This window comes from Coptis chinensis, chromosome 6 (assembly GCF_015680905.1).
Source record: "Coptis chinensis isolate HL-2020 chromosome 6, ASM1568090v1, whole genome shotgun sequence".
NCBI lineage: Eukaryota > Viridiplantae > Streptophyta > Magnoliopsida > Ranunculales > Ranunculaceae > Coptis > Coptis chinensis.
In genome coordinates, this window is record NC_141461.1 from 95,203,147 (window position 1) to 95,227,637 (window position 24,491).

General features: G+C 37.8%; 3 protein-coding genes and 1 long non-coding RNA gene across 7 annotated transcripts; 1 reads left to right on the forward strand and 3 right to left on the reverse strand.

The window, feature by feature from the left end:
• Window positions 1-793: 793 nt before the first annotated feature.
• On the forward strand, window positions 794-2,439 carry LOC147495678 (uncharacterized). The gene is made up of 2 exons (XR_015197652.1): window positions 794-1,334; window positions 1,437-2,439. It is a non-coding gene; the product is annotated as an uncharacterized LOC147495678 (long non-coding RNA).
• LOC147495679 (putative inactive ATP-dependent zinc metalloprotease FTSHI 1, chloroplastic) lies at window positions 2,086-9,023 on the reverse strand. 4 transcript variants are annotated; one of them, XM_086564308.1, is made up of 9 exons: window positions 8,377-9,023; window positions 7,895-8,000; window positions 7,673-7,808; window positions 7,518-7,581; window positions 4,279-4,553; window positions 3,918-4,017; window positions 3,717-3,827; window positions 3,381-3,629; window positions 2,086-2,713 (listed from the first exon to the last, which is right to left on the reverse strand). In XM_086564308.1, the coding sequence occupies exons 1-5, from the start codon at window positions 8,559-8,561 to the stop codon at window positions 4,448-4,450; spliced, it is 597 nt and encodes a 198-aa protein (XP_086420434.1). In that variant the 5' UTR covers window positions 8,562-9,023; the 3' UTR covers window positions 2,086-2,713; window positions 3,381-3,629; window positions 3,717-3,827; window positions 3,918-4,017; window positions 4,279-4,447. The 4 variants fall into 4 exon arrangements, with proteins under 4 accessions (XP_086420434.1, XP_086420436.1, XP_086420433.1 ...); XM_086564310.1 differs by having other exon boundaries at window positions 3,918-4,553; window positions 7,895-7,992; XM_086564307.1 differs by having other exon boundaries at window positions 3,918-4,553.
• Window positions 8,673-9,881, reverse strand: LOC147495680 (putative disease resistance protein At5g43740). The gene is made up of 3 exons (XM_086568452.1): window positions 9,519-9,881; window positions 9,088-9,436; window positions 8,673-8,971 (listed from the first exon to the last, which is right to left on the reverse strand). The coding sequence occupies exons 1-3, from the start codon at window positions 9,879-9,881 to the stop codon at window positions 8,673-8,675; spliced, it is 1,011 nt and encodes a 336-aa protein (XP_086424578.1).
• Window positions 9,736-24,482, reverse strand: LOC147495681 (U3 snoRNP-associated protein-like EMB2271). Its single transcript, XM_086568453.1, has 7 exons — window positions 23,856-24,482; window positions 23,532-23,769; window positions 22,958-23,179; window positions 22,470-22,823; window positions 22,017-22,082; window positions 20,576-20,757; window positions 9,736-10,228 (listed from the first exon to the last, which is right to left on the reverse strand). Exons 1-6 carry the CDS (start codon window positions 24,161-24,163, stop codon window positions 20,680-20,682), a joined length of 1,266 nt encoding a protein of 421 aa, XP_086424579.1. The 5' UTR covers window positions 24,164-24,482; the 3' UTR covers window positions 9,736-10,228; window positions 20,576-20,679.
• Between the last annotated feature and the right edge of the window lie 9 nt (window positions 24,483-24,491).

Below are 24,491 nucleotides of genomic sequence, written 5' to 3' on the forward strand. Positions count from 1 at the left end.
CTATTCGGACTCATCATACGAAGTGTTCACGAGTGGTCCATCTCTACAAGTTATTTAACCTCAAATCTTCTCTCAGGAATTTCGTCAAACACCTTCTGACCAAGATTCGGATAACACCCTAGGCTATTCTAACCTGGCTCTGATACCACTTGTTGGGGTTTACACCAATACCAATCGGTTCCCACACTACACAGATAACTTGTATGAACACAATTCAACTCCGGATGAATCTCAAATATCACAAACTACCTATACTAACATGCCCAACTCGCTAAACAACTATTAACAACAGATAATAATGTAAAGCGGTAAAAAGCAAACCACAACACAAAGATTTACCGTGGGTTCGCCAATGATGCCTACTTCTTCCACAAGAGCCGCCTCTTAATAAAGTGGGAAGGAAGATTACAATCTCTCTTTTCGGTCCTCTCACCTTACTAGATCACTCTTATCTCTTTACGAGGGTTGTATCTCTCAGAAAAGGTTCTCTCTTTTGTTTTAGTCCGGATTCCAATCCTTCCGACTTGTTTTGGTTAGGTTTTCCAAAACCTTGATTTTTGTTTTATCTCCAAAACCAAATTTCATGTATCTTGAAGCAGCCCACAAAATTTATGCTGCGCCAGCGCTCCCCCTCTCGAGCGAAGTCGCTACCAAGGCCCTGACATCGAGCTGGCTGGCGCTTCACTTTGAGCCTGGTCGCCTAAATGTTACCGAGTTTCTTGGAGGCTCTAAAGCTTCTTCTTTCCTGGCCGCTCGACTCGACTTCAAGGACACTTTGAATTTGCCGTTCTGTCCAGCTCCAGTTTCTCTCCTCATGTGAGGGATAACTCCAACATTATTCAACCAAGTTTCCACAATTTTGGTGCGTGTCTTTCCTTCCCCCTCGGCAATCAACAGTTTTGCATTGACATCGTCTACTTGGGCAATCAATTCTGTTCTTTTGTCTTTCAACGTCTGAAATTCTTCTTTCGAACTTTTCATATACTTATACTTCTCTTCCAGTGATGTGTTCATCTTGTTACACGCACAACTCAATAAGGTTCCAATAGCTGCTACGACACACTCCATTCCTGTCATTACATCGCATTAATTAGTTGTTAAAGAGTGACCAAATAATACCTGAATAAATCATAGGAAAAGCAGAACTAGTAAATGATAAACAAAATATGTGTTTTTCCAACTCTCATGCCAATTTGCATATAGCAAGTATACCCAAGAACCACATAAACTATGGAGCTGATTTTGACAGCATTACATTATAAGACGATGACCATCCATGGATGTTAATTATACATGAAGTGAAGAAGAGCACTAGTACTTGGATCTATAATAAGGTACGTAGAAGAGAATTTATATAGTATATATAGAGCTGATGACCTTATAGTTGGTAGGAACTGATGTTATAGACTGGATGGATAATAAGCTGATCTGATCAGGAACAAAGGCTCTTGTTGATCAGGAACTGATGTTATATACAAGCACACTCTTAGGCTCCACTCACTCTTGTTGAACAATGAAATTCAGGAAAGCACCCTCTTGGATCTCTCTGTATTACAAAATGAATTGAAGAAGCCAACTCTGTTTCTTGACGAAAGTGTGAAGAAAGTCACTATGATTTTCTTGATAGTGTGAAGAAAGTCACCATGCTAAGCTTGCACACACTATGATTTTCGTCCAAGTCAAAAAAAGTATCTGGATTTACCGATAGGCGTGGGAAGGAATCTATTGTTATCCACGAGGAGCATAAAGTTGGGTGTACAGTGGAGATGCTAACGGGGTAGAAATTTTAACATGGTAACTTTCAGAATTATTGAAGATTTTATGAATTGAGGTTTGAGGGTGAACAATTGCTTTTATGGCATATTTTAAGCTCAAGGCCAGAAATGCAGGTTACTCATTGAAATGTGTATAATTACATTGGTGTTTCAGAGGGAGCCTTTCAGTTTCAACTACTGCTCCAGCAATACATTCTTGTGGTTTTGTTCATCATTCAGTTCAAAATTGTACAAAGTCTGGTCCGGAATTAACATCGGTTTAATTGTAAACGAAGTAGTAAAAAAATAAATGAATGAGAACACAACTTGCTAGTTAAAATCAAAATTTTGAAGCCTGAATAGGTAACTGACTAATCTGTACAGTATTCATGATTCAGTGTATTACAAAAAGTTGTTTATCTTTTATCAAAACAGCCCAAAACAATGGCATTCACCTCTCAATAATGACCTATTTTCTCACCACGGGTGCCTTTGTAACAGAAATGTACAAGCACCCAAGTATATGCAATAAGCCTTTTATATCCGATCAGCAAAGGTTTCAGTCGCTCAACCAGCTGAAGCATCTGATCAGCCGAATAACTTCACTTTCACAATAGGCCTCTTGAGAATTGCAAAGCAATGTCAATGTCACATAAAAGCACCACCTTTCACTGATAACTTCAATTTTAGTTTATCCTTAAATTCTTCCTAAAGCCGCTTGGACAGATTGGAGAAGTTTCCTTCCTCTGGGATGGTCAACTGGTTACACGATCTACATGGAAATTCATCTCACTAATGTAAATCCCCTTTTGACTCTGTTAGCAAGGATAACTCAAAATCACGCTCCCGCTCCATTTCAAAAATGGCAGGTTCCCCAGACTCTCCTCCTCCAAAAGATGCCTTACAGGTGTTTCTGCAGGATATTGGTCTCCACTGATCTCTTTCTTATCCAGGAGGACCTGCAAAGGGATCATTTTCAGTAATTTAAAGTTGGCAGACATCAGTGCAAAACAATGTCAACAAGATAGATGCTTCAGGTCCTGTCTATGCCCAAGAAATAAATTAGAACTTTAGAAGGTATAGACCAAACCAATTCAATAACTGGCCTGAACTTAAAAACTTTATTCATCTGAATATTTGTTTAATTCTTATCGTATACCATAGATTAACTATACCTACTATACCTTTATTTTTCTGGAGTTTAACTACCGTTGGCACAAACATTCCCAGTTTCTCAACAGCATACGACCCACAGGCTAGAGCATCAAGGTTACAACAATAACAAGATATTTTGCTTTTATTATTCTTAGTTTCAATTGTTTGAGGGGAGAAAAGGAGATTCCAAGGAATTAATGAATTTCCGTTAGTGCAGCCGCAATACGGCCTATAGTTTCCTTGCAAATAATTGTACCAAGCGGTGGTGACAATAACTATGATGACGGAAATGATGGAGTTGTTGATGAAGATGAAGGCTAAAATGAAGATTACAACTTGTATAATACACAACTTAATCACCCTTGCATATGATTACTGTAAATATACACCATACTCACATATTTAGGATGCTTTATCATCCTCGAATAGTTCCCTCTTTGATATGAACATGAAAAGACCAGGGGTACACACCTTAATTGTTTTGAGAAGAGCTGCATGTTGTCTCCTCAGCAAAGAAACTGTTCTTTCGTACATGTCACGGATTAGCTCTTCAGTTCTCTGAGCAACTTCATCATCCAAATTAAAGTTGATCGGGGTTCAATAAGATCATAGTCATCATAAAGTGATCCTTCAAAGTCCAGCCTTGGTCCCACAAAGCTGACCCTTTTCCTCCAAGGAGGTGGCTCTCCATGTATGGCCATTGATTTCTCCATATTCCATCTGATGGAAGAAAATAATGATACAGTAAATAAGAAATATCTAAAAGTTACCGCATTCTTGGTCAAGGTACCAAAGAAGAAACCCCACATTGTCAAAATTTTACGAGCAAGCCAAGATGCATCCGCAAGGTAGCTAACAGAAGCTCTAGATGTGTCTCGTCCATAAATAACCTTTAGCAGCCCTACCGCCAAGTAACACCTATTACATGGGAAAACATACTGATGATCATTATTAAACACACGGAAGAGAAGACGAATCTCACAGAAATAGTAGACTAAGTAACCATACCTGAAGCCAGTGCAACAGCTGAGGTCGACGCTCAAATATATAAGACTTGTCGTCAAGACGATGAAATACAATTTGCGAGAGAGTAACTGAATGGTTGGACCTACTTAGAAATACATGACATACCAGCCAAAGAATTAATTAGCTTAACATTTTGTACTATTTGTAGTGAGTTATTGACTAATTATCTTAAATAAATGGCGAATGGACTCAGATGTACTGTGTTATATTGGCATAAGCTACTACCATTATACGGAACTCACCCTTGTATGAATAAGTTAGGTCCAGATGGAGGTAAGACAGAACCTCCATTATGAACAAAAAATAAACGTTTGATGGAATTTCAATTAAACAACGTTATAACCTGGCCACAAGGAATGATTGAGATGCGTTCACAGGATTCCACCTTAGCGTCCTCATACCGCTTCAGTAAATAAGCTGCCATTGCAGTTCCAACCTCAGTAGTTGCTCTACGACACTGCCCCTGATGACCCAACTCAATCTCTACACGCTTTGGTTCCACAGTTAAGCGGTCAACTGCAACATCTACGTCTGACTGAAGGATAGATCCATGCCCTCGCCGAACTGCCACCAATGCAGCCTCTTGGAGTAGCTGTGCCAGTTTTGCTCCTGTCCATCCTGATTAACAAAAATGTTAGTTTCTGTTTCAAAGAGGCACTTCACCACTGAAATAGATATTACTGCATTAACTGTAACCTTCTATGAAGGACAGAGTGCTGAACCAAAGCGTGAGATATATAGCTATCAAACTTAAATTTAACAATGCACCAAATTGAAGGTACACTGATCAAAGGAGATGTAAACACAACGTACAGTTATAAACCTATAGAGAATCTATTCACCTTCACAGCTTCCTAAAGAACAGACATACAGTGATTGAAGCTAATGTATTCTCGTTAAAAAGAGCTATGGCTTGTGGCATTGTCCCTCTTTGTCAAAGCTTAAGTGTAAGATCATGAATATCAGAGGAGGCATTGGGATATAATATAGGTCATAGGTTCTTTTATTTAACTTTCTTTTCTGATTGATTTATGGGACAAGTAACCACTTAGCTGGCACTATGCAGGACCAGTACAGAAAAACTTAGTTGGAGTTGGATTTCTATTTCCTTAATTATGGGCTTTGTGATCACAAAGATGGGTCAAAATTTCACGTTAAAATGTGCAGATCATTAATGAAATTTAGGTTCAAAAACAAGTTACATGAATGATTCCTTCTGATAAAAATTGATTCATATATTTGTAATAGAGAATAACTAAATTATTTAGCGTATACAATTTTCACTGAAATTCCACACTATATTCTATGACAATGTTTATTCCATTTTATTTTTTAAAACTTCAACTAAATTGAGTATCAGTGGAACTAGATTTTTGCTAATAACTTTGTCTAGCGCTAGGCATTTTATATTGTACACACCACACAAGTTCAGATCATGCTTTAACAATTAGTACTGATCAAGGACAAATCCTTTCATCTGGGAATGAACATTTCATAAGAAGCATCATGCAACCAATTGGGAACATTGCCAGATAAAACTATTTTACCTGGTAAGTTCTGCGCATAACTAGACAGGTCCACTGTGGGTGACATTTTCACTTTACGAGCATGGACTTTTAAGATGGCTAATCTTCCTTTAGCGCCAGGAGGACGGATTCTTATCTACAACGTAATTAAATCTATGACCAATGTGAGACTTAAATATATGACTAACAAGTGTTCTCTCCAGTCTTCAGCAAAGACAAATTACTCTCAAATGAAGTTCGCGTGGACAATCTAAACAAATACCACTTATATCAGTCATAGAGACAAACCTTACGATCAAATCGGCCAGGTCTGAGAAGTGCAGGATCTAACAGGTCCATACGATTGGTCGCACCTAAGAATATAACACCTTTACCAGTATCAAGTGTTCTTCAGATTTGGTAAGTATTCCAATACCAATTCACGTAACCTCAGGAGAACTGGAATGCCGGCATCACTATTATTCTGAAGAGTACTACTTGAGCTCCCTTCACCACTCTCACCTCCATCCGCTATCACTAGCTCCTATAATTGCCAACAACGCTTAACAATGATCTCTTCAAGGTTATGCAGCTGTAGAAGCAACCTAGACGACAATAAAATTTTGATAGTATTACAATTACAGATCTGCAAACTCTTCAAACAAGGAAAAGCTCCATGTGCTGGGACCTTCCAATATATCTTGCTTAGATTCTGACAGTCATCAATTTTCATAATCTTAATCCGTTGTAGGAAGATGCTCTCTTCGTCTTTCAGTACTATGAATTCGATTGAATTGCATGACTTAATGACAAATTCTCTTAGGTCCGTCAAATCATTTAAAGGCTGCAACTCTGATAACCTTGTGATTTCATAGAAATCTCTAATTCCAAGAATTTGAATGTGTTTTGGAAGTCGGAGGGCATTGCAAGGAATACCGTTAAAGTTGGACAAATACAACATTCTCTCGGACTTGCTACTTTCGGTATAATCGGTTCCTTCCATAAAAAAGATGTACTTTTTTAACCCTTCAAAGTTTCCAAATTCGCCATAGGCAATAAAGTTCGACAACTCATGAAATTCGATTTGAAGATTTTCCAATTGTGTCAAGCTTGAGAGTTCCCACACAAAATCTCACCCTCTTTCTCGCGCATACACATATTCCGGTTTTATTCCCAGCAATTGTAACTCTTGTAGTAAGGAAAACTTGGATATCAATCCCGAGGGGATCATTTCTTTCAATCCAGAATTGTAAGTGAGATCAAGACTTCTGAGGTTGACCAACATTTCCATCCCATGAGGCAGTTCTTCTATGGCCGAATTTGTGAGCTTCAACACTCTTAATGACTGAAGCTTGGATAGAGAAGGCACTCTAACTAAGCAGGGAGAACGATCTAAGAGTAAACCACGAAGATTCACCAAATCAGAGGCTGAATCTGGTAACGACTCAATATGATTCCTAGATAAATCGAGAACCACGAGACTTTTCATGTGCATAAAAAACCCACATGCAACGTGTTCCAGTTGCAGTATAGCAGGCTGTTTGTGAGCAAGGATCAATGTCAAGAGTTTAGGGCATTTGGGAATAATTGAACTATTTTCTATACCACTTTCCATAAACGAAACCCTCTCAAGATCTTCTGACCAATAATCTTCATAAGAAATGGCAAACTTTATGTTTTCTCTATTCCTTTTTTGGCAAGTGAACAATAAAAACACATGTATACAGGACTTACTACTGATCAAACCACAAAAATAGATCTAATCTATTTCCAACTAAGATGACTCAGAGTTATATCACCATACAACTAAGAACTTGTCACGCAAAAAAAATGAATCTCATCTAGCTTTAACAAGACCCTGATCCACTTGACATGTAAAATGACATGACACACAACCCCCCTCCCCGGCGCGCACACACACAACCAGCACCACCACAAACAAATCGAAAAAACAAAAAGCAAAGATAAAAAAAAAATCAATTTCAGATGCAAGTAACTACAATATTTGGAAATAACAAAAAAACTACAAAAGAAAGAAAGAAGAAGACAGTACAAACATGAGGGTATTAGAGCATACCAATACTGACGTTCATCTTCATCAAGTTTAATCCTTCTTATGTTCACTTCCGCACGCTCAAGCCCTAAAAGGTAAAGACATAGCTATTTGAAACAGAAGTAGCAAATAGAGAAAGCACCAATTTCAAATGTAATTGCCACATTTGATTAAACTACCCTGTGATTCGGCTTCCATTTCTATCTCGAGATCCTGCTCCAAACAACTTGTCGGCCAGAGGAGAGGCAAAGCTCCGTGTACCAAGTAGAGGAGCCGCTGAAGTTTGAAATTTGGATTGGGTTCCTCACATCTGGACTGTACACAAATAGTACGTTAATATTCTCCAAAAAGTATTACCAGAAATTAAAAAGTAACAGAAGCATAAAAGCAAAAGTCCACACCACCACTATATTCGCTTGCAAGCAAGCCTTGCAAATTATAATTTCCACAGCACACAGGACATGCATTCTCAATTTGCTCCTTTGTTTTTTCAGGGTACCTGTTATACTCCATACAGAAACCAGAATTTTCAAATAAGCTCATTATATAATTCTACACAAAATTATCATTTAGCCATAAAAATCAGAAAAAAGTATATGCACTTTTGAACTATAGGTGACGATTCCCGCAATAAAAAATTCTAGAAATCAGTTCAACTGGAAAAAACAAAACAATAAAATTCAATCAGTTGAAACCAAAACAAGACCTGAATTTCTGATTCTCCACTAAAAATCAATATAAGTTCGAATTTATATGTGGAACAGCATGACCTATTAATTCTTCCAGACCTTGATTTTATAATAGTAGGGAAAATTTCATTAGATCAGATTATGAAGAAGTTTAAAAGGAAAATTGAAAAGAATAAAAGCCTTAACTAACTTACTCAATCTCTTCAAAGAGATGTTCAGGACATGGATAATCCCACTCGAGTGAATCCCACCACTCTCTGCTTCCATAAATTTCTTTGAGAGAAGGTGGGGCTGACTGATTTTCTCGGTTGAACAGAGGGAGCCTTTTCAATTCAGGACAATTGTCTACTTCAACTGCTTGAAGAGAGTCACAAACCATCACACCCTTCCAAATGCTCTTCAGTTTCGGTAGATTGCGGAATTCCAATGTCTTCAACCTTGGGAGTGCGACAGTATAATCAATTCCAGTACCAGTGCACCCTTCAACTGATTATTCTTCTTCTTCTACAATTAGCTCCTCCAATTCCGCACAATTCTCCACAGTGATCTCTTCCAGGCTTTGAAAGTGTTTTGTAATAACCTCATTGAAAACAGGTGGTCCGATTGATTCAAACCATAAATTGAAACAGACCGCCAAGAGTTGCTGTACATTAATAGCCGACTCCAAGTGCTCTTCAAAATAACTATCTTGTAAAGAAACTTCTTCTAGCATGCAACAACGCTTTAGTATATTCAGTGTGACATGGCCATGAAGCATTCCATCTTCTTTGCTTGATCCCTTGACTAATCCTTCCAAAACCCAATACTCAATCAACTCAATAGTGCTGATTTTATAATCTTCACGATTTAGTATAAGAAACACTTCTGGTGATTCTCCCTCAATTGATCGTAACTGAATTTCAGACGCTGAATGACCTTCTCCTCCATGGCCATGTTCAAACTTGTAGACTCCTTCAGATCTGATAATGCAACTCGCCACTCAATCTTATCCTTTCTACTCATAGCTCGGCCAATTTTGATGATTGCAAGGGGAAAACCACAACACTCTGCAACAACTTCTTTTGCAATCTCTTCCACGTCGGGAACAAGCTCCCCATCGACATTTACTAAGAACAGTTCCCATGCTTCGTCCTCAGAAAGCGGCTCAACTTTGACATTTTTCTGGCACAACATCCCTTTGCACACTTCCCTTGACCTGGTAGTCAATATTATCTTGCACCCATTGTCTTTTGTGGGTTCAGGAACGCCAAGATCCTGTAAATCAAATGTCTCCCATATGTCGTCTAGGATAAGCACAAACTTTCCCTTTCTATGCAATGCACTTAGCTTGATGAACGTCCAACTTCATCATGTTCATCAAAAAATTTCTTATCCTAATTCCCGCAATCTGCTTTTGAAGTTTTTGAGCATCAACATCTTTGGATACAGTGACCCACAAAACACTTTCGAAGCATTTCTGTTGTTGCAAGAGTCGATTATTAATGTTCTTCATTAAAGAGATTTTGCCCACGCCACCCATCCCATAGACACCAATTTTCTGAAATTCATCACCTATCAAACATTCCCAAACCATCTCCAAGTTCTTCTCCACAGTAGTTTTACCAATCAGTCTTGTTGTTGGTATCACCCTTCCTATCTCTTGAACAAAAAACACTAACGCCTCTTCTGAGAACTTACCAGCATTTAAGAGATTAGTCATCTCTTCAATCAACTTGAGCATTTGTTTTCCTAATTTCGCTCTTGAACAACAATTAGGAAACTCCTCTTAGGCAACTGATTGGTACTTGGGCTTCGGTTTGCACCACATCCACCTCAGATATAACACCATTGGCTTTATTCAACCAGTTTTCTACCAAACTGGTGCGTGTCTTTCCTTCCCCCTCCGCAATCAACAGTTTTGCTTTGACATCGTTTTTGGGCAATCAATTCTTGTTTTCTGTCTCTCAACGACTGAACTTCTTCTTTTGAACTTTTAATATACTTACACTTCTCTTCCAGTGATGTGGTCATGCTGTTACACCCACAACTCAATAAGGATCTCCATTCCTGTCATTACAACGCATTAATTAGTTGTTAAAGAGTGACGATACCATACCTGAATCAATAATACGAAAAGCAGAATGAGTAAACGATAAAAACAAAATATCCATTTTTCCAACTCTCATTACATAAACTATGGAGAAGTGGTTTTTGAGCATAATAAGGCACGTAGAAGAAAATGTATATATAATATAATAACAACTTATACATAGATTGGATGGAATAATAAGCTGATCTGATCAGGAACAAGCACACTCTAATAGGCTCCACTCATTCTTGTAGAACAATGATAAACCTGTGAGACCCATAAAGTTGGGTGTATTTAGATATGATAATGATAATGGCAATGGGCAGAATTATTGAAATTTTAGGGCCTTATCCCAAACATATTTAATTACCACTAACTAAAGCTAAGATAAACGGCACTTCCCTTTGTTTTACTCCTTTAGCTGCTTCTTATCAGAAGAAGTCCCAAACCAAGCTGGCATCACCAGTGAAGATGAATATAAGTTCATGGTTTTTGTGTTTCTTCCATTTTGCAAAGTATTTCACTCAGCTAAGCAAATCCATGCTCTTACAATGGTTGTTCGGTGTAAGGGGGCAAGGGTAGGATTCAAGGTGGGATAGCGGCAGTCCATGCCTAGGTATAGACGACGTGGACAAAGCATGAATAAGTCGCCTGGGGAATATACGTTCTTCCTAATCTGTAAAGACTAAAATGAGATGAATATTTTGCATTACCTGAAACTGGCCCTGGACATGAACTTTTAGAGAAAAGAAAGTAGTTTGCTTAGCTTGCACGCACTATGATTTAGCTGATAAAGTTGGGTGTAGTTAGAATCTTAGATATGATAATGGGTAAAATTAGCATGCTGTCATGACTTGCAGGACATACAACAACTGTCAAGTAATTTCTTTTGTTAGTAAGGAGAGTTAAGTAATTGTAACAGCTTAAGTATAGTAGGATAGGAACACGTGTAGGGTTAAGAGTAGAGCAAATCTCTTGGATCCGGTCTTGTTAAAAAGAGTAGAAGGATTGTAAGAGGCCTATGAAGGAAGAACAAGAAAAACAGGCTCTTGTTTCAGAGAAACATAGATTCCTTCTCATTAGTTATAAACTTATAATCAGTTTTATGTATTAGTTTGATAGTTTATAACAATTGGTATCGGAGCATTCGTTTCTGGCAAAGATGACGCTAGCAGACGTGGAGAAAACGGCGAGAGAAACCAAACAACAGGTGAATGAAATGCAAGGTTTGATGAACCAATTAAATGATAGGTTAATCAGGGAGATCCAATCAAGAGAAGTAACAGAAAAGAAGTTGGATACGTGATTTGAACTGGCAGATAGGAAGTTAGAGGCCAAGTTTGAACAACTATTTCAGATAATGAACAACACAAAGGCAACATAATTACCATCCAGCTCAAAGCTGCCATTGGAGACCACCACCGAAGCAGACCATTCAACCACCAACTCACCAAGAAAGAATAGATTCGATACGAACGATCAAGGTAAGTTTATCAGAACGCCTAAACTCGATTTTCCTCGTTTTGATGGATCTAACCCGAGAGCTTGGGCTAGGAAATGCACTCAGTTTTTTCAACTATACCCCATGGATGACTTGAAAAAGATTAGTGTAGCTTCGCTGTATTTTGAAGGGAGGGCCGACTCATGGTTTCTTACTTACCAAGAAGGAAAGGAACTAACAGTTTGGGCAGACCTAGTCGAAGTAATTTGTACTAGATTTGAAGTGGTAGGGCAGGAAAACTATGTGGGAAGTTTTAACAAACTCATTTAAGTAGGCAATGTGGATGAGTATTTTGAGCAGTTTAAAGAACTCCAAGCTCTCATGGTAACCAAGAACAAACAATTAACGGAGGAATATTTTATCCTTAGTTTCTTGAGTGGGTTAAAAGAGGAGTTGAAAGCTTAAGTTCAAATGTTTAAGCCGACCACCCTTAGTAATGCACTCTACTTGGCCAAGATGCAAGAAGTTGCCTTAGAAGCCCAAGGAAAGAAAACCCCAAAACCGATACAAAAAACCTTACCAACCGATTACCACCTCATATTTTCCCTTCCAAAATAAACAAACAGCCTCCACCAACTCCATTCCAACAGCTCCACCCATTGTCAAACTTGCCAATAACTCACCCATCACCAACACGACAACCACCAATTTACCACCCATCAAAAGATTAAACCCAACACAAATGAAGGTACGTCGAGATAAGGGACTCTATTATAATTGCGATGAGATCTACAAACCAGGACACAAGTGTAAAACTCAACACTTGTATATGCTAGTTGGAACAGAAGAAGACGATACCATTGATGAAGCTAAAGGAGAAGAGGATCATTTGTTGCAGCAAATCGAGATAGACATGGAAATTTCCCTCCATGCTTTGACGGGTAATGTGGGACAGAACACCATTCACATACAAGGTCTCTCAAGAAGAGACCTATTACCATACTAATTGACACTGGAAGTACACACAGTTTCTTAGACTTCGAGTAAGTGGTTAAGCACCGCGAGGGGTGTAACCTAGATCCCACAAATGGTGACATGTTGGTAAATGCGAGCTAACGGAGAAAGGACGATCAGTAAATCAATTTGCAGAAATCTAAAGTGGGAGATGCAAGGACATGTGTTTGAGGAGAATATAAGGACTCTACCTTTGGGTGGTTGCGATATGGTCCTAGGTGGAGATTGGCTCAAACAATGTGGGGATGTCATGATTAATCTACAGAAACTTCAATTATCTTTCAAACGGGAAGGTAAGAAGATTGTGTTAACTGGTGGACCTGACGTGGCTTCTTTAAAAATGATCACCGCTAAGGCCATGTCAAAGTTTTTACGAAAAAACACCCATGCTCTTGTGGGACAAATTTTTTCCATCACAGCTACTAAAATACAACCAGAAGTTCCAGTGGAAGTCACTTCCTTACTTCATGAATTTGCTGTTGTCTTCCAGGAACCCAATAGTCTTCCACCTTCCAGAACTCTAGACCACCACATCCCATTAAAACCCAACTCAGAACCCACCAACCAAAGGCCTTACAAGCAACCTTACATTCAGAAAGCTGTTCTTGAGTCTTTAATGGCTGAGATGCTCAAATCTGGTTTGATACAACCTAGTGACAACCCTTTTGCTTCCCCAGTCTTACTTGTGAAAAAGAAAGATGGCTCTTGGCGTTTTTGTGTAGATTACAGACAACCCAATGTTATGACGGTGAAAGATAAGTTTCCAATGCCTGTGATAGATGAGTTGCTTGATGAATTACATGGAGCTTGCATTTTCTCAAAGACTGATCTCTGCTCTGGTTACCATCAGATTTTGGTGCACCCAGATGATGTGTACAAGACAGCCTTTCAAACTCATAAAGGGCATTATGAATTTAAGGTAATGCCTTTTGGCCTCACTAATGCCCCAGCTACTTTTCAAGCCTTGATGAATGAGATTTTCACTCCATTTCTTAGAAAACACGTCTTAGTATTTTTCGATGATATTTTGATTTATAGTACTACATTGGAGGACCATATGATCCACTTAAGACAAGTTTTGAACACCCTCAGAGAACATCAGCTATTTGCAAAAGCTTCTAAATGCTCTTTTGCCCAATTACAACTAGAGTATTTAGGTCATCTTATCACACCCAAAGGAGTGGCAGCCGATCCTACCAAGGTTGAGGCTATGGTCAATTGGCCAAAACCTAAAAACATTAAAGCTTTATGGGGTATTTGGGACCCATGGATACTACGTAAGATATGTGAACGGGTATGGCAATATCGGTAGACTCTCAATCGACATCTTTGAAGAAGAATAGTTTTCGGTGGTCACCGGTGAAATTTAACAAGCATTTTAGGAACTTAAAAGAGCTATGATCTCTACACCTGTGCTAGCACTTCCTAACTTCAAGGAACCTTTCATTGTTGAGACAGATGCATGTGCACGAGGAATTGGGGCAGTTTTAATGCAAAATGGCCGCCCAATTGCTTTTTTCAGCAAGGCATTGGGACCCAAGGCCTTGGGATTCTCTACTTATGAGAAAGCTCTTAGCCATTGTAATGGCAATGTCAAAATGGAGGTCCTATCTCACAGGGCATCACTTCATCATTCACACGGATCAGCAAAGCATTAAATTTTCCATGGAACAAAGGATTACTACCTTACTGCAACAAAGGTGGCTCACCAAGTTGTTAGGATTTGACTATGAAATCAAGTACAAAAAGAGGAAGGAAAATACAGCAGCAGATGCCCTTTCAAGAGTGGTAGAAGAACAAGGAGAGTGTAGCCTCATTACTACATTCCAACCTCAATGGATGACAGAGGTTTCACTAAGCTATGCTCATGATCAAGCTCTACAACATATTATCTCTCAATTGTTGATCTCACCAACTAGTATTATCCATTACTCTTATGATGCAGGATTGCTTAGATACAAAGGGAAGCTTAACATTGGCAGCAATACGGACTTAAGGGCTAAGTTATTAGCTACAATTCATTCTTCTTCAGTTGGTGGACACTCGGGCATCCAAGGAACCCACCTCAGAGTGAAGACGTACTTCTACTGGCCAGGCCTTAAGAAAGATGTACTCAACTTTGTGGCCACCTGTGATGTGTGTCAGAGATGCAAAGGAGAACACATCTATCCAACAGGGCTACTTCAGCCATTACCATTGCCGGACCAAGCTTGGCAACACATCAGCATGAACTTCATTGAAGGTTTGCCAAAATCTGAAGGAAAAGAAGTTATTTTGGTACTGGTAGACAGATTCACTAAATACAGCCATTTTATTGCTCTTAGTCACCCTTTTACTGCTGCCACAGTGGCTAAGGTGTTTATGGATCATATATATAAACTACATGGGCTGCCTCAAACTATAGTTTCAGACAGAGACAAGGTATTTATCAGTTCATTTTGGCAAAGTCTTTTCAAATCTTTAAGGACCTCACTTCATCTCAGCACGGCATATCACCCACAAACCGATGGTCAAACAGAACGCACCAATGCTTGTTTGGAATCTTATCTCAGATGCATGACTGGGAACAACCCTCAACAATGGGTGAAATGGCTCTCTCTAGCGGAATGGTGGTTCAACACCAACTTCCACACAAGCCTAAAAATGTCACCTTTCACAGCTCTTTATGGATACACTCCACCCCACTTGGCGATTCCACCTACAGTCAGCACATCCATTGCAGCAATTGAGGATTATCTGAGACAGAGACAGAGACAGAGCATGGTCGAGTTGATTAAAGATGGCTTATGCAAGAGCGCATGAAATACTTTGCTGATAAAAAGAGAACTGACAGATCCTTCTTGGTAGGTGACTGGGTATACTTAAAACTACAGCCTTACCGACAAACCACAGTCTCCATTCACAGAAATCTGAAACTCTCAGCCAAGTTCTATGGCCCATTTCAAGTAGCTGACAGAGTGGGTAAGGTGGCGTCTGTGCTCAACCTCCCAAAGAAAGATCCGTATCACATCCCGTGTTTCATGTCTCTCAACTCAAAAGAAGTTAGGCTCCACCGGTTCCAACGCCTACACTTCCTTTGGTGGCGCACTCCGGGCAACTCTTAATGGAACCTGTTGCTATTCTGGCTCGCCGAATCATCCCAAGAAACAATCAAGCTGTTACCCAAGTACTCATTCAATGGTCTCACACCTCCCCAGAAGATGCCACTTGGGAAGATTGGTCGAACATTAGCACCCATTTTCCTCAATTCAATCCTTGAGGACAACGATTTTTAAAAGGGGATGGTATTGTCATGACTTGCAGGACATACAACAACTGTCAAGTAATTTTTTTTGTTAGTAAGGAGAGTTAAGTAATTGTAACAACTTAAGTATAGTAGGATGGGAACACGTGTAGGGTTAAGAGTAGAGCAAATCTCTTGGATCCGGTCTTGTTAAAAAGAGAGAAAGGATTGTAAGAGGCCTATAAAGGAAGAACAAGAAAAACAGGCTCTTGTTTCAGAGAAACAGAGATTCCTTCTCATTAGTTATAATCAGTTTTATGTATTAGTTTGATAGTTTATAACACATGCTAACCTTTAGAATTATTGAAGGTTTTAGTGTTTTACAGATTGTACGAATTGAGGATGAACAATTGCTTTTATGGTTTTAATTTACTGAAAAAGAGGCCAGTTTAGCTCGAGGCCATATATGTGGGAATCTGGATCCACGTCACTCATTGCAAAAGATATATAAATGTCGCGATAAATTTAGAGATATATACAACTACAAATATTGGTGATATTTCAATAATATTTATGATATTTTCAATATTTTATGATATTTGACGGTATTTGACGATATTTTGTTTAGTTAACAATTTTATTTAATATTTACCATTATATTTTAAATAAATGGAAATGATATATCGTTATATATCAAGAAATATCCACAATATCTACGATGTTTTAGATATATCCACAATATTTGCATATCAAACAATGTAAAATATCCCCAAAGAGAGAAATATATCTACGATATATATCAAGAAATTGAGTATCAATAAACACTCATATCCTGATATTTTATATTATGGTGCAAGTAGTTAATCCTCACCACCAAATGCTAATAGGACATGTGTTAAAGAGAAGTCCACCAATACCAAGGTGACAGTGTGACACATTGTTGGGAGTTGAGTTACAACTTACATGTCAAGAAAGACTCGCAATGATTACATAATCCATTGGGATATAACAAGTTGATGACACCAATAAAGGCACCAATGCAACCTAATAGCCACGCAAGGGGAGTTAGTTATGCTATACAAAGAGTAACTCTAGAGGACAAATTGGGGGAAAAAGTAATTCAATAGGACACCTTTTTTTTTAATCACTCACAAGGACCGGGTAGATGAAATGTCAAGTATACCCTTGACACGAAATTAAAAACGGCTCGGGTAGATGAAATGTCAAGTATACCCTTAGTACGAAATAATAAACGGTCTGGCCCAACCAAAACGACCCGGTGTATATAGTATGAACAATGATTGTTCATACATATTTGGGGTATGAACAATCATTATTCATACATTAACATGAGCGATGAACACTCATTGTTCATAAAAACAATCATTGTTGATTGTTCATACCTATTTGGGGTATGAACAATCACTGTTCATACCTCAACATAATGTATGATCAGTAAAAACACATATTGGAATATGAACAATCATTGTTTATACATCAACATGAGCTATGAATAATCATTGTTTATATCTATTTGGGGTATGAACAATCAATGTTCATACCTAAACATAATGTATGATCAATAAGAACACTTATTGGAGTATGAACATTCATTGTTCATACCCATGCATATTTTGGGTATGAACAATGATTCATTTATATATGAAGAATAATTGCTCATACCTATTTGGGGTATGAACAATCACTGTTCATACATCAACATGAGCTATGAACAAGCATACCTATTGGACTATGAACAATTATTGTTTAACACTGAACAATCATTGTTCATACCCCCTAATGATATCTTGAACAATCATTGTTCATACCTATTGGACTATGAACAATGATTGTTCAACACTGACTCATTCAATGATTGTCCACTAAGGGTATGAACAAGCATACCTATTGGACTATGAACAATCATTGTTCAACACTGAACAATCATTGTTCATACCCCTAGTGGACTATGAACAACTACTGTTCATACCTCAACAACATGAGGAATGGTCAGTAAAAACATATGTTGGACTATGAACAATCATTGTTCATACCCCCTAGTGGACTATGAACAATCATTGTTCATACCTCAACAACAATAAACTTTTTTGGACTATGAACTTTTTTTGGAACTGAATTTTAGGAACTTCTTTTGGAAGTGTCATGCAAGTTGAAAAATAATCAAATTACACACTTGATTCCCTGTTTGATTAACGTTAAAATTTTAGAAGATCTTGGTGGATTCGAACAACCATCTCCTTTGGATATATCCAAAGTGCTTGACCATTTGAGCTAAAGATCCACGCTTGTAGATGTATTGATTGTTAGATTTAGGATTTCCAGTTGAACACGAATCGGTAAAAACTCGATACAAATCACTTACAGGCATTTTATCGAACGCTTTTTGAAACTTTTTCGAAAGCTCCTATCAACAATCAAACTCTTCACTCGCTAAATTAACTAACATCAAAAGAACCACAAACACAATACGCAAATCATCAAACTCACTAAAAATCGAGTATTCTGATTCACAACTACAAAAAACCAGCTCAAATACAAAAAAAAACGAAAAAGAAAAATTACTTGATCTTCTTACTTTATTTTCTAAGGTGAGTTAGAACTAGATTTTCTTATTTTATTATACATACCCATAAATCACTTGAGATTGCCATCACAATTTTCTCTCTTTTCAATTAAATTGTTTTTGGGAAGGAGAAAAACATACGTGAGAATGAGAGAATGGGTGTTTTGATAGCTTATAAAATAGCAAATGGTAACTTTGAAGGGTAAAAATGGGATTTAAAAAAAATAAAAACGGACCAACTTATTTATTTTGTCTTTGAGGGTTATTTTAATTAAAATTTTGGGTCCGTGGGTTATTAAAACGTAGAAATTGGGTTTGTGAATGATTATAAAAAAACCATGTCATCTAGAGTTGTTTTGAAACGAAATTGGGCCGTGGGGCTAATTTCTTGTATGCTATATTAGCCTAGAACTTGAAGTGTTTTCTTACCTAAAAAGACACACAAGTCATCTCTCACAATCACTATACTCAACTCTTCTCCACCATTCGAAGACTCTATTGCTGCCAGATAGTTTGCAACACAATGACATTCTCTATAGACATGAATGAAAAGCACATTCGACATTCTACTAACCACTTCCAGACTTCTAGTATAGCAGCTTTGGTGTCCCAACATATCTATGGTAGAATCAGAAGCAACAATATTTGTCCAAGTTGTTCACATCCTCTTAATCCCATCAAAATTGCTTTCATTTCTTGGTATAGAACCGGCCTAGCTCCACCGGCATGGGTGTACGCAAGTAACACCTCACCATCACTGTCTCTGATCATTCCTCTATTTCCTCCAATACTATCCCTTGCATCTGACATGGAACCATCTGTGTTAAGTTTTATAGTACCGACTTCCAGTTTAGTCCATATGCATTGTACAGGGATACGTTGTTTATAAATTATAAGTGGCTGGTACGCCTAGCTGTTCCAGGAGCATTCTTGCACCTTGATTCAGCTTTACTCAAGCTAGCTAGTATTCCTTGAACATAGACCTTCATGTCGTTCATAAGTTTACTGCATACCACTTGCCATGGTTATATTCAGTTTTAGCCCAAAATCACTACTAAATAGTTTCGCAAAATATGTTTCAGAAAAATCATTAGCGCAAGGAGATGATTCTAATGGCAAAAGGGAGAAAAAAACGAAGGTTGTGCCGATGAGATGCGCGTACTCTGAACTGTAGTATAGTGCAGACTGCAGAGATAACTTGATATTTCCCATATCCGAAGGTTAAGTAAATTTATACAATTTAATCAAGAAAACTTTTAAAGGATAAATAGTTAAATACAGCCAGCTATGCTTAACAATTTCAAATGAAAATTATAATCTTAATTTGATTTCACATGAGAATTCTAACTTATGTTATGCCCTATAATATCATATTGTTCATAGACCATGAGGCAAACAATGACATGAATGAATGAACTCACAATGTACATGCAACGAGCTTACCATTCTCAGACTTGTTCAGCTTTAATTTGATCGTTCCCAAAGTTCAGGATCATTGTCACGAACAGTTAAAACTCGAAAGGTCTTTACATATTGGATCCGGGTTGGGCAGATCACCTAACAGGCTAACATCCACCATCTCTTATCCAAGTTTAGTTTCAATTTTAATTTCTTGATCTGCCCATTTCAGCCCATTACATGAAATCCGCTCACGAGTCACGACCAATAGGCTTGGGTTCACCTTGCTCAAATTGCAGTTCTAAGTTCTAACAAACACAACTTAACTTAATTACCTGTCTGTAGAACCTTAGCAGACGGTAGAAGGGTACATGTGCAATTGTAGTCAAAAGACAAACAAATGTCTGTGTAATTCAATAAGCTAGCAGAAGACAAACTTAGACGAAATGTCCGAACTCTGAACACAATATACTGCTAACAAATTCTCAGAGGAGAAATGGATCCAAACATATGAAAACCAAGAGTCCAAGACAGGTTTCATTGTGTCAATGCTATGTACTTGGGCTAAGCTAATGAGTGAAGACCCTAAGATTGGTTGGGAAACTAATACAAAAAAAAACTTGGCATCTATTACAAAATAAAATCACTAAAGAAATCCTATTTACCTGAATAAGAAAATAATACAAGATTTTGGTCCTGCAAAAATTGATCGAGGAAGTGCTCCGGTTACTTCTCTTCTCACACAAGTAAAAACTTCACTTCTAGAGTTCTAGTCACTTAAACTAAGATAATGCATGAAAACCCCATTTGAGCCTGCACTGAGAGGTGTGCCAGTCAGCCGTGGTTCCTGCAGCAAAGAGGAAAAATAAACAAAACAAAAAATGAGCCCTCCTATAGCGTTTGAAACTTGCATGACAGCTCAGGTGACTGAAATGTGCTCTCATCGAGTCATCGATATCTTTCTTGTAGACGCTACCAATAGAATACCATAATAAAAATAAGAAATAAATTGGTAATGAAATGAAAGATTATACTGAAATGCTAACACACAAGATGCAAGAAAGATGTCGTATGGTTCACTTTATGAAAGGATAACGGAAGAACAAACATGCAAATTCTTGTACAATCTGCACTGCATACAATTTTTCTACCATCAGTACTAGCTAAAAGACAATAAAAGTAAGTTCCGCAATTGTTTACGTACTTTGAGTCTTTAATTCCTAATAAGTAGTAAGAGTCTAAAAGAGAGGGGAAAAAAAGGAAAGTTCTCTCTTCCTCTTCCTTCTTTCACGATACGTCTTCACTCTTCACACCTTTTTCGATTACTTGTGAACTGTGGATCCTGAATTAAGTTCCGGACTCACTCTATGATCCGTTCTTGAGGTCTAGCTCTCTGGTCTTCCATTTCGCTAGTACCGGGAAGTTGTTCTCATCCGAATGCAATAAGCTATAAGCTACTCTTGATTCAGACTTCTCATAGCATAGTACTATATCGTTTGTCCTCTAGGCTTAAAAAGGTTTTGAGTAGGGTGATTTCTCAAGGACAAGGGGCGTTTACCTATGATTGGTGGTAAATCTTAGATGACATCTTACTGCTAATGAGGCTATTTGATTATAGAAAGAAGAGAGTAGAATCTGGCATTGTTTGTACATACAGAAAAAATAATAATCTTATGAGTGCACATGGTGTAGAACATGGCAGGTCTTAGTTTTGTAAATGGCCAAAAACAAGGGAGGTGATTATAACAGACACAGGCACCGTCCTTTTCGTACAGTACAGCGTGCAGCAGTGTTTGCCCATATTTTTAATTGAATAAAAGAGGATTTTCTGAAGTAAATAAAGAAAAATATATGAAGGATACATAAAGAAACAGACAAAAGAGAGCAACTTATTTTGCTCAAGCAAAAAATAGGTATCCAAAGAACATGTAAAGCATCATAATAAGTGTTTGAAACATTAAAAAGAGAAGAAGCTGAATAAGATACTATGACATATAGAAGGCACGGCCCAATAGTGGTCAGTATGGCATGAAACAAGCCTATAAGCTCAACATCTTGTTTTGGTTGACCAGCACTGAAAGTAATTAAACAGGAAGAAAACCTGACCTGACCAACTCCAGCAACAAGGAATCTTCCAGATCTTGCAAACGCTAGGGAATTAACGCACCCATCCTATATCCAAGCACAGAAAAGTAGGCATGTATTGAAAAATACAAATTGTAGAGTTTATGTGTTCAAGTGACCTCAAAACTGAAAAAGTGCTACTCTAACAGTAAGAAATTTCATTGCCTAGCACTATTGTCATTCTGGGAAGTATATATATATATAACAAACAATCATCTAGTACTTTTAGAACCAAACGAATATAACAAATATAAATGAAAACAATCTACAATCTATCTAAAGCAGAACGCCAATGTTGGACAGCCAGAGCTAATGAGGGTAGAGCCTCAGATAAGTTCTATAACTATAAGCATTATGAACTATAGATATCCAAGCAACGGAGTTTAACCATATACTCATTAATCTGAAAAGTTTTATTCGAGAGAGGAAGCATACCAAAGGAACATCATACAAAGAACGAACTCTTTCCTGGTCTTGCAAACGTTTTGGGTCCCTTACTATTTCCCACAGACGAACCACCCCATTATTACCTCCTGATGCAGCCAGATCACTTCCTCGGCATACAGTAATTGAGTGAACCATTTTTTCTGCAGTGGGCATGCTATCTTGACCATGCGCGTTGTTAATAGTGTACAAATATTCCTTCCGATGTGTGTTCCAAAGAATAATGCTTCCCTGAAATGTTCCAGATAAGAAATCCTCGTATCTTGTTTCAGATGAAGTGTCAAGACTGCTAAGGAAACAGCCTGAAGGCCCGGATTTAAAATCTATGAACTCCTCCCTATTCAACTACACATTGAAAAAGGGAATATAATTTATCTGCAGAAAGTAGAAACAAACAAACGACAACTTGTACCTACAAGATACTCATATATCAATAATATCCATAGATCACATTAAAAGGGCTAAAAAGGCAGACTCACTTTATACAAGCGAACAGTTTTTTGTCCAAAAGTCATCAAACGGTGTCCAGGTAGCCATTCTAATCCCCATAAATTCTCGCAAGTATTAAATGTCTTTTTGCTCCGGAGTTTTCTTGTATCCCATATTATGAATTTTCCCTTAGAGGACCCAGAACATAAGTCTGAGGTATTTTCTCTAAAGGACAACGATGATATAGTCTGGTTATCACCTTGAAAAAGCTCCTGCTTAATAACAGCACAAAAATAAAAAACATGAACAAAAAAAAATCAAAAAAAAATATAGGTGCATGAATATGAATGTAAAGCACAACATTTATTTATTTCTTTTGCTATAGAACATGTATTCTAAATGTATCCACCTCAAAACATGACTCTCTCTCTCTCTCTCTCTCTCAGACAACACACATAATTCAAATAAAAGTTACCCTATGCTTAATTAGTGCATATATATGTAATAAAAGAAGCGTAATGATATGAACATTTCTTAAAAATATTTACCCCAATATGCCTTAGGTAATGTAATGTGTCCCATAAATAGACATAACTATCTTTGCCTCCAGCCGCTAAAAAGAACAGCTTTAGCATCAACCGCTACGGCCAGAACCGCTTCTTTTTTTGGATCGGATTTGGGATTTCTACTTGGCAATGTATACTGCGACGTTCTGTTTTGGTTTACATCCCATTGTCTAATGGTTCCATCTTTGGAAGCTGAGATTACTTTCTTGTCATCATCAGTTATAGCTACCGCAGTGACAGACTTAGAATGTTTCACCGGCAACTCTACAAATTTACAATCTTCCTTTTTTTGAACTCTACAATGTATGAGATAAAATCAAGAAATTAATATCTAAAGATGCATGTGCATGTATTAGGTGTGAAAAAACATTAATAACCTCACCTCCTCCCAATAGCTTCCCAACTAGGCTCCACGTTATTATGTAATATATTAGAAAACTGATTTGCAAGAGATGAAACTATGGTTTCTTTAGGAACAAGGTCTTGAGGTTGACTGTAATCCTCTAGCTTTTTCCTTTCTCTTCCAGTGAACAAACCCATGATATCTTGGCGATATATCCATTTATCTTGTGCTTGTTCTTGTTCTTGTTTTGGATGAGATGATGAGCAACTCTGTAGTTTAGCTTTCTTTTTCTCACTAAAAGGCAGGGGCTGGTCTTCTTCTAGCTTCTTTTTCCCACGGTCTGACATTTTCTCCGGTTTTCCAAAAAAAAAGGTGACTGTCGAGAATGAATTTTTCAAAATATTTGATTTTACTTGTTTGTCCCTGGTAACTTGTAAGAAATTAATTTGCCAAAATTAAAGAACGTGTATTCCTTCTCTCTTCATCTAATCATCTTCTTGTGCGGTAGTAAAATTTCATTTCACTTGATTGCTGCCATAGTGCCATACCAATAAAAGATACTGTCCTGATTTAGTGATTTGGATTTTGGAGTAGGTGATAATGTGATATTAGAGTGATTTTTTACTCCCAGAATTGGTTCCTCCAAGCGCTCCAAGAGAATTTTCATTTTTTCCA